Here is an 11,426-nt window from a genome sequence, read left to right as displayed (position 1 = left end):
ACAGTATGCATATCTAAAAAACTAGAGGTGATGAGTAAAAACGGATTTGAAATCTGAATTCAGCATCCCCAAATTAGGTTAAAACAGTTATTTTTGTGCTTGCCTCAATTTCTTTGTAAACCAGTGTAATCAAAGAAAACTGCGCGTGTAAATAATAAAATAGTCCTGTGTGTGTATGCGTATAATTAATCAAATAGCACTGCACGTACAAATAATACTGGTTATATTTCCGTAGGTTCCTATGAAATGTAATGTTTAAAGAGTAAATAAAAACAAAATTTAATGTTTTTTGAAGTTCATATGTTATACATTGTTGAAGTCTACAGATAGCGTAATTTTTTTGGTGATTCATGGCATTCGCAGTACAAAATGCAACATCAAACGTTCCCTTATGTAACGTCATTTTAGTGTTTAATCAATAATTGACAGACAACCTTTACTCTATAGCGATTTGATTTGTTTTGAATTTCAATTCAGAAGTTAATATTTCAAAAACACGCCCAAACATCGATGTTTATGTGTTTCGTGATGTATTGAATGAGATAATTATTTACCTTTCTTCTTTATTTACTATTATAAGTTTAAAATATTGTTTGTAAATAGTAATAACTCAAATATGTATAATGCATTATAACTCTTTTCGTACTTTGCCATTAACCAAAAAGCTGCACAATTAACTATCTCTGCTCTGCCCACCAAGGATATCGAAAAACGATTTCTAGCAATATAAGTCAGCATACATACTGCTGTATGAAATCTTACTTTAAAAATACTAGCACACTAAAACGAAACCAAAACTGGTCACTTTCTAAGGATTAAAAGTTAATTTTATATTATTGGATACGGTAACGTAAACGCACATGCACTTGTCGCTATAACTTTTATCATTAGCTGAAGTTCATCATAATAAAAAGAATACATAGATATAAATGTGTAATGTTATGCTATTTAGATTAAATATTTATGTTTTAGAGTTATAATTTGTCATTCTACAAAGAAAAAACGCAAAATTTGTATTTACTTCCTAATTGTTTATGGTGGTTACGAGATCGGTCAAATATATCGAGCATGTACAAAGATTTCGATTTGATTGTGAAAATACCACATAAAATAAAATGTTTTTCTTTAAAAGAAATTAAATAATTATCTGACGTTATAAAATTTCATATGTGAAATTTGAACATTTCCTCTTCGTTAGAAGTATTTTCAATCTTAAAATGAAAATTATTCTGCGTGTTGCCTGGTCAACATTTTGAAAAATTAAATTTAACTCTTACCACTTCATTTAAAAACCTGATTTTTTACGAAAATCCTTAATTTACTAATACCCTTCAAAATTTTGTAAACAAATAAATACATTATCAAAAATCATAATGTGATTACTTTCATGGATATCGTCATGCTTATCAATTTTATGGATTTCACCCAACCCGTAATAAGAGTTAATTAACTGAACAAACCTAACAAACAATAAACAGTAACGTAAATTCAACATTAAAACAAACGAAGAACAAACTCATCAATTGTGAATTTCTGTGCTGGAACTAACTGCACAAAGTTTTTCAGACAATAGCGAAAATAAACAGAAAAACAAAATTTCTTATCCCTCCACGTGTACAATACATGGTTTATAATAGCTTTCATTGTGTAGCACGTGTGTACTTAAAACACCTGTTCATTACCAGAACTTTACATGTTAAACTTTAAGCTCTGTGTTGTATCTCAAGTTTCGGTCTCTATAAATTTCCAGTTGTTAATAACGCACTTTGGCAACACTTTCTTTTAATGATAGTCCATCGAGTACGTTGACGCATGCGTAGCTTTCCTATAATCTATTTGACCCTTAAGTTATGAAGAACTTATAAAAGCGATTAATATCAATAAGTGAAAAAGAAGGTTTGACTTTTCACAATATATATTTAAATGACGTCAACATCAACAACCTCGTTCTAGTTTTCAGACACATTATTTTTACGATCAATTTTTCATATTTCAGACAACAATTATACCTTCAATACATAGTATCTTAATACGCAACATATAAATGAACTGTATAAGATAACTTGCTTGCACAAGAAGAAAATGAAAATTCAAAACAACATTTCTCAGATTATCAGTTTTCCTGCCATCTCGTGGGATTATTATTACTAAACTAGAATTTCTGAACATATTCTGAACCAAAAATATCTAATAATTACACTTAGAAAAGAGAACAAAATTCAAAGAAACTTCACTTTAAAACATTAGTGTTAAATAGAAACTTAGAATAGCAGCCAACAATAGAACTACAGTTGATGAAGGCATCTTGTATAACTGAGAAAATTCATATAATTTCTATGTTTACGACTGTTGGAGTTTGGACTGATGAATGAAAAATGAAAAAAATATGGTGAAACTATTTCCACCAAAACATCTAGAGTTCTTAATGTCTTATAACCTTCATTTTTAACATACCTTTTTACACTTTACAAGTAAGAAACGTTGATGTCTCGTTTTATTCATTTTACTTAAAATATAAAAGAGTGTCTATATAATGTAAAAATGTATACATTCCACACGAATCAAAGTGTGTGAACACAAATGAACATTGTTCTGATAAAAGTAATATAGTTATGATAATGACTTAGGTACATAACTCTAATTCGTGCACTGCTTAGCATTTGACAGTGTTTTTAACTTAATTGTGCCCACTCAAAGTGATCACAACAGCTTCATTTTAGTCGCAGGAAAGACGTTTACCTAGCATATGGCCCCATACCCCCAGATCCCGAGTACAATGAACCATAACCTTTAAAGATCGAAACATTTTCTTACTTGTTTTGCATGTTAAATAAAAAATAATGTCCGTATCAGCTGTATGTAATTGTATATATTTATTTCGCTTTGGTTCCCTGTAGTTACGCAACAAGTATTTTTGTAAATGTAATCGTCCTTGGAATAAAATTTTATAAATAGTCGAGTTAAATTGAAGCCGACAGTTTTCGAAGCTTGATTAGTTTTAGTGACAGAGGAGGGTTTTGTTTACTTAAGGTCGTGCTGGATGATGACCTTTTGGTAAAAATGGCAAAAGACATAAATTAAAAATAAAAAACAATTAGTGTTACTGATTTTCTTCTCTTGAAAACTGTTGCTATTTCCTAACAGAATGTCTCCCTTAAAAATACTAGAGAAAGACGTTTTGATTAACGGGAATTTTAACTTTAAAAATGAAGTTATATCAAAGCTGGCCACAAAGAGGCCTTTCTGGAAGTGACATGGGTGATCTCGTTTACGAAATAGAATGAGTAATTTACAAAAAAAAAATTGTTAGTGATAAAGTGTTGGAGTAATAGCACTGGAAGTTAAGATGGTTGATTTCAGTGTGCACGAATAACAGATCCAGTTGGAAGACCGAATAACATTCCGGATCGGGAATCCCTTGGAACTACCTTGACTTAATATTGTATTTGCCTACTTTAGATGTCTGTGTATGTGTTAAATTTATTTTTGTGTTAATAATCTCATTGATATAATCCTTTCAAATAATATACAGATAATCCCAATGATATAATTCTTTGAGATACCATAGAGATCATCCTGTTCATATAATCTTTGAGATAGCATAGAGATAATTCCACTCATATAATCCTCTCAGATAAAATAGAAATAATCCCGTTGATATAATCCTTCCAAATATAATAAAAATAATCCCGTTGATATAATCCTTTCAAATATAATAGAGATAATTCCGTTGACATAATTCTTTCAGATAACCTAGAGATAATCCCATTGATATAATATTTTCAGATAACATAGAGATTATTCCATTCATATAATCTTTTCAGATATCATAAAGATAATTTCATTGATATAATCCTTTGAGATAACATATCGATCATCCTGTTCATATAATCTTTCAGATAGCATAGAGATAATTCCACTCATATAATCCTCTCAGATAAAATAGAAATAATCCCGTTGATATAATCCTTCCAAATATAATAAAGATAATCCCGTTGATATAATCCTTTCAAATATAATAGAGATAATTCCGTTGACATAATTATTTCAAATAACACAGATATTATCCCACTGATGTAATTCTTTCAGATAACATAGAGATAATCCAATTAATATAATCCTTTCATATAGCATAGACATCTTCCCATTGATATAATATTTTCAGATATCATAAAGATAATCCCATTCATATAATCTATCAGATAACATATCGATCATCCTGTTTATATAATCCTTTCATATAAAATAGAGTTTATCCTGTTGATATAATCCTTTCAGATAAGACGATGATTATCTAATTGATATAATCCTTTCATATAACATAGAGTTAATTCCACTCATATGATGCTTTCAGATAACACAGAGATAATCTAATCCCGTTAATATAATCCTTTCAGATAACATATCGATCATCCTGTTCATATAATCTTTTAGGTAACATAGAGACAATTCCACTCATATAAATCTTTCAGATAAAATAGATAATCCCGTTGATATAATCCTTTTAGATAACACATTGATCAATGTTATATTTTCTTTCCAAACAGATAACATAGAGATAATCCCTTTGATATAATCCTTTCATACAGAAATAATCCAGTTGATATAAAAAGAGTCCGTCAGGAGGAAAGAGAAAATGTGGGTTTACAAAAATTAAAGGTGTGAAGTGTTGTCAGGATAGAAGTGTTTTGGTTTCTTGTTAATTACGTTCTTATGGCTCAAGAATGGAAAACTTCTGCAAAGGATGATTCCCGAGCATCCCCTGAGCTTGTTCACAAAATATAAAATATGTGATAGTTTGATCTGAGGTTAGCAAGAGCAAAGCAATAGGACGTTTACAACTTTCTACAACATGGAAATGGAACAGTAGAGAACAAACTCGGAAATCTCACTGCACCTTTATTCTAAGATATGTAAAGTAACACTCGTGACACATTAGTAAGTTAAAGATTTCATTAACGCTAAAGATGGACTTAGCTATGTCTTGAAAAGAAAGAATAACACGTACACACGTTCGTCAAAATGTACAGTTCTGGAATTTTTGTCATATAATGGATGTATTCACGTTACGACATTATTGTCCAATTTATCCCCAGAAAGATATACTGAGTTGAGCTTGTTTTGTTTGTTTTTTAATTTCGCGCAAAGCTACAAGAGAGCTATCTGCGCTAACTGTCCCTAATTTAATAATGTAACACTAGAGGAAAGGCAGCTAGTTATCACCATCTACCGCCAACTCTTGGTCTACTCTTTTACCAACGAATAGTGGGGTTGACTGTCAGATTACAACGCCCCCGTGGCTGAAGGAATGAGCATGTTTGGTGTACGGGGATTCGAACCCGCAACCCTGAGATTACGAGTCGAGTGCCTTAACTCACATGGCCATGCCGACCCATTGAGGTTGATAGAGACGTATTTATTCAAACACGGAAATATGTAAAGTTTGGAACTAATACAAATACACAGAACTCCTCTGAAGAGTCCTTAGAATATCTTCTCAGCTAGTGTCAGAGCAAGCCCGGCAAAACAAACCTGTTTAAATAGTGCCAGTCACGAAAAGTCGATTGAAGCAACAACAATGATCTAAATATTTTATATGAATCAGACAATTAATTTTAAAAACACGTTTTTCACGTCTATAAATACAACTTTGTAAATCATACTTATGCAGTTGTGTATTACAATTTTAAAGTGTTTCTGTCCTTTAAACAGAATCTACTAAGATCATTTATCGTTAACACCTTTGCAATCACGCCTATCCACTCGTGCACTAGGTTTTCAACACTTTCAGCGCTCGTTGAACTAGTACGTTTACACCAAGAGTATTTCTGTAACCTCAGAATATTGGCTTGAAGAAATAAAATATTCTCAATGAAAAGTGTACATTCTAACCAATCACCGATAACGACAACTGCTATTGGACACTAACACTGGCGTGGTAACAACATACTTATAGAGATGTAACCTCAGCTTATTTGTCTGTAAACCGAACAGTAAATCTCTATCATTAAAAAGCACGTTCGATTCGAGACTTTAGCAGAACTATATGATTTCTATTCCAGTTGTCGACATCGAAGCTGTGGGTAAGTCTGTAAACTTGAAAATTACAACAAATATAAAATAAGCTTTACATATGACGAAAATAAAAGAATATATGTTTTTAAAATGTCGTACAACAAAGTATCAGAACGTAAAGAAATTAGACATTTTTAAAACGTGTTCTTGGCTGAAATATCTTAAGCAAGAAATAAAACCTAAACAATGAAGGACAATACAAATTGTGTCGTAAGAACTGCTTGGTTTCTAATATGTTTAACTTCAATTAAATCTGATGTCTGTCGTGTCTTTTCATTGAAATAAAACATTATGAAAATCATTCTTGGTGCTGAAGATTGTGGGAGGTTGTGTTTCTGTTCTTCATAGCACGAAAGAAATTACATGAAGCTTGTTTCATTGGTGCTGAAAAAACTTGTGTCGATGTGATAAAAACAAGAACTGTTTACATAAAATGTTAAGCCTAGAAAGTGTTGATACATTTCAAGAACAAACTGAAAAATAACTACCAACAAAAGTTCGCGTTCTTAAAACCGATAAAGATGTTTCTTCGTAAAGACATTTTGGTGTTCAAAGTTTTGTTTACTTTGGTCGATTTCCCAATGTATTATCAATCACTTATTTGTGTCTCTAAATACACTGGTTAACGTGCTTACACCTGTACTTGTTCAGTTGTACATAACGGTTTCATAAAATTTGCACCTTGAAGATCATTCTGATATAAATACAATATTTCAACCCAATATAAATGTTAATAAATTTATAGAAACATGTAATTCTGATATAGAGAAAACAATATTTCGTCTGTGAAAACAACAATTATTACTAAATAAGGAAATCATTCAACATGATAAACTTAAAATAGAAACATGGTCAAACTCAAAGTTTATATTTCCAAATATGAATTTTCACTAACATTTCAATGATTTCATCGGAAAGTCATGAAAGGCTTGCAGCGCTAGAACCCTTGACGAACACAACACAAATAGCCAACTATGTAGCTTAGAATTATGTAACATGTTGTATTTTTATTCTATAATTTTGTCGTCAAAACTACAGCTACTCATTTGGTTATCTGTTCTGTACCCACTATGGAAAGTCAAACTCTGTATATCAAGTTTATAAACATTTTAAAGTTGATGTTTAGTCAGCTTCGAGCATGTTATTGTAAACTAGCCAAGACATAATTTACAGGACCGATGTAATACAAAGTTAAACAACTATTATTTCCACTATGTCTGTCAAATCCACTATAACACATTTTTCACTAATTTAACTAATATATGAATGGTAATTGGTAGGCTTACTAATTGTAAATCGAAATCAGATTTGACATCTATATAATACTGTTTCGTGAAGTACTCGGGTCTTTGAATGATTTGGTGAAAAGTACTAACTTCGTACATATCTCTGTGCGGGAAACGTGATGGTCAGGTGGTCGGGGTTCGATACTCAACAACAAAAATTCACCCGTTCAGTCGTGTGAGCGTTATTATGCCATTCTCAATCCCACCATTTGTTGGTAAAAGAGTAGCCAAGAGTTTGCAGTAGGTGGTCATGACTAGCTGTCTTCCCTCTTGTCTTTCACTTTAAAGTAAGGACGACTAGCCCAGACAGTCCTCGGGTAGTTTTGCGAGAATTAAAATTATATCTAGACGCGGCAATATTTCAAACGTTGAGTACAGCAGTTTAAAAGTATGGATTACATAAAACATACAAATACGCTGGAAGATATTTTATAAATGACTATTCTTCGTTTGTTTAATTTAACGAAAAGTTACTTGAGTCCTATATGCTCTAGAAATTCTAAATTTGAAGTAATATACTAGAGGAAAAACAACTGTAAATGCCACCCACCACTACCTCTTGAACTACTCTGGAGTTTATTTTCAGTGAGTACAAACCCCAGAAGTTATGACCATTCACTCTCTCATTCGTCAACATGAGTTTACAGATATCACCAAATCGGTTCATATAACCAATACTGCTTTTCTTGTGTCCCAGCTGTACTGATTGTGTCCCAGAGTTCCGTATTGAGCGAAATGTGTCGGCGTTAATGGGCATTGGAAATATATCTTTATTGGAATAATTTTATTCGCTCTTTTACTCCTTAAATCGATAAGTGCCTAAGCAAAGAATGTGGTGTTAAATATATGATAAAAGTAACACTATCTTGTAACAAGTATAATTTTGCTTCTCTAACTTCGAAAATGCGTTCACACCGACCCAGTTGTTGTAATTAAACATATTGTTTTTTTACAGGGTTGAAACAATCTGGTCAGCCGAGTAATGAAGCATTCCGTAAAGTGGCGTCAGAAATCCACCAAGCTTTCTCACAAATTGGTTTTGTTTACCTTCTAAACCATGGGATATCACAAGAACAAGTATGTCGTGCTCTTTTGATTATTTGTTTTCTCCAATTTTCATTTTGTTAAGATTGAGATAGGGAGTTTACAAAAACGACAGAACAACATGTAGTTGTATATATCTTTTCTGTTTTCTAGTTTTCCGCCATTTTCCAGAAGTCCAGAGAGCTTTTTCTACTTCCTCTTGAAGTAAAAGAAAAATACAAAAGACTTCCAAATCATTACGATGGCTACCTTAGTTCAGATAAAGAAATGTAGGTAGAAGATTAATACATAGAAAATATCCTTGAAGTTAATGTAAATTTATTTTGTTATTTTCCCCCAATATATTTCATAAAATCACAATAAAAAGGTTAACAATAATCATTTTTGATTATAAAGATTTATTTCGGTAAGTGAAGAAGTGGAACTCCTGATAAATGAAAGTCTATCTTCCAAAAGTTCATCAGATATTCCTCAGTGCTGATTTATCTACTTTTTGATTTTATCTATTTAGATCAATGTTCTTAAACAATCGCGACGCAATATAATCATTTCTGTACTACTAACCCTTCGTTAGAAAGAAGCCAAAAAATCAAACCGTTGAAATAGTATGGAACTAGATCCTGGTTCTCTAATCCTCCCGACCCAGCATGGCAAGGTGGTTAAGGCACTCGACTCGTAATCTGAGGGTCGTGGGATTGAATCCCTGTCACACCAAACATGCTCGCCCTTTCAGCCGTGGGGCGTTATAATGTTACGCCAATCCCACTATTCGTTGGTAAGAGTAGCCCAAAAGTTGGCGGTGGGTGGTGATGACTAGCTGCCATCCCTATAGTATTACACTGCTAAATTAGGGAGGGCTAGCGCAGATAGCCCTTTTGTAGCTTTGCGCGAAATTCAAAAAACCAAACTATTTCTACTGATATCATTAAAACATAAAAAACACAACCTCAGATCTATATGAATGGAGCACTCTTTCAGACTGCTACATCTGCAAAATGTTTAGGATTTACATTTAACTCAAAACTAACGTGGGTAAACCACAGAAGTAACATTAGAACAAAAATTTGCGAAGAAAAAACTAAGACTAACTGGTAAAACTAGTTTAGCAACTGGTAATAACATCATAAAATCAGCAGATAACATCATAAAATATATAAAACGTACATTAGTCCTGTCAATAATTATGCAGCCCCTGCATGGATAAATGTAAGTAACAAAAAACTACTTCAAACAAAACAACAAACAATACAAAATACACTACTTACAACAGCTTATAAAGTACTCAGAACAACATTATCAGAATTCATGTATAAATACTTATATACACAGAAATTGGAGAAAAAATGGACTAGTAAGCGAACTACACAGGTACTGTATACATGATGAGGATAGACCTAAAAACCTTTTCCCACTGAATATATATTTTCTAAATAAAGAGAAAAGGTAATCTATAAACTAAATTACACATTAGTTTAGGGGTTAATTACTAAACTTTGAAAGGGTTTTTTAATGTAAATGTTTTATAGTTAATACCTATGTAATGAAAGTGCAAATAATCATGGAACTATAAAGAAAAATGATTTTTGCACCAAGTGTATGTGTAGATAGTGCATGGACATTGCCCTGAAAGGGGCCTGAGTGGGTACGGGTTACGGTAGCCCTCGTGTGCAGTGTATAAATACACTTGACAGTTGTAAAAACAATTATAAGGGAAGTAGGAGAGGTCGACGAAACATGACCCTCCTGGGTATATAAACATCAATACCCAAATACCTATGAGAGAGAGAGAAAATATCACTAACAACAAATGTCCTCTGTTGGTTGATAGCAAAACTCTACTTATTTTAAACATTCCACAGTTGTTAAAAAACTTCAACCACTCACAACGCTCAAATAGATATTTTGATAACGGAAAGAATAAAAACGATAAAAGAAAGTGACGAAGATACAAAATAGGTTATTTGAATTAGTTATTAAAATAAATATCTTTATATTCATTTCTATTGTACCTGGTCTCTAAAGTATAATAACAGATACCAAATATTTTTCTAATATTTTCATTTGTTGGAAAGCATGCTTCCAAAACGTACACACACACACAGTTTCTACACTATCTGTGTATTTGGTTCTTATTTGCCCTGTTTAGGTAAGGCTACTATTTGTATTAAGTAGACTGAGCAGTGTATATCACAGTGTTGTGTACCTTGTCCTCTAGACTGCGATTCTTCTCCCTAAATAATTACGTGAAACAGTTATATTCACTTTCAAAGGAAATGTGCGTCTTGGTACAAAGTTCCTCCAACCTCAGTTTGTTCTTGACCTTCGACACTTTTACATGTTACCTTTTGAGTCCATTACAATAAAAGTGATCGACTTTCACTATCACCTGGTACATTGACGTATATTTACAAAGAATAACAAACTTCGCCCTTCACGAACACTCATCTTTTGTACCAGTTCTGATTATACATAAACACAGGAGCGAAACAAGACCACTTCTTCACCTTGGTTGTGTATGGAGATTCATAGAACTTCTATTTATATTTACAAAACAAATTTACCAATTATTATCTCTGTTCAAAGAAACAAGTAACTAAATGTCCCCTGACTCCTTAAAGTTAACACCCACTGCGGTTCTTTCATCATTTAGTCTCCAGACGGGAATTCAAAAAGAAATAAAAGAAACTTATGAAATAGGGAGCAGTGAATGTATCTTTCCATCTGATCAAGATGTTCCCGGATTCAAAGAAACTTGTCTTGACTTCATCGACTCGTGCGTGAACCTGTGTCGCCGTTTTTTGGTGGTTCTTGCCTTATCTTTAGGTAACATTTTGACTTCCATTTAGATATGAGAATTATTTGTCAGTAGTATTTCTCCGATTATTTAACTAATATTACTAGGATAATGTCTGGTACAATATCATGTATAAACAGATTTAACACATATTAATACAGTTTGTTGATTTAGATGTTTGTCTCATCCCCACCCTCACCTGAAAATATTTCTGTTCTCCCATGTCT

The 11,426-nt window shown here is 32.4% G+C and overlaps 1 protein-coding gene across 3 annotated transcripts in view; it reads left to right on the top strand.

The window, feature by feature from the left end:
* The first annotated feature begins 5,985 nt into the window (after positions 1 to 5,985).
* LOC143233451 (uncharacterized) overlaps positions 5,986 to 11,426 on the top strand; it is a 28,759-nt gene continuing 23,318 nt past the window's right edge. For all 3 annotated transcript variants that reach the window (XM_076469701.1, XM_076469702.1, XM_076469700.1), the window contains exons 1-4: positions 5,986 to 6,083; positions 8,317 to 8,438; positions 8,559 to 8,674; positions 11,056 to 11,228. In XM_076469701.1, the coding sequence (XP_076325816.1) occupies positions 6,047 to 6,083; positions 8,317 to 8,438; positions 8,559 to 8,674; positions 11,056 to 11,228 (448 nt within the window). In that variant the 5' untranslated portion in view covers positions 5,986 to 6,046. The remainder of the gene's footprint in view (positions 6,084 to 8,316; positions 8,439 to 8,558; positions 8,675 to 11,055; positions 11,229 to 11,426) is intronic.

Source organism: Tachypleus tridentatus, chromosome 12 (genome assembly GCF_004210375.1).
Source record: "Tachypleus tridentatus isolate NWPU-2018 chromosome 12, ASM421037v1, whole genome shotgun sequence".
Taxonomy (NCBI): domain Eukaryota; kingdom Metazoa; phylum Arthropoda; class Merostomata; order Xiphosura; family Limulidae; genus Tachypleus; species Tachypleus tridentatus.
Note: the sequence above shows the minus strand (reverse complement) of the source record. Positions and strands in the feature narration are given on the sequence as shown.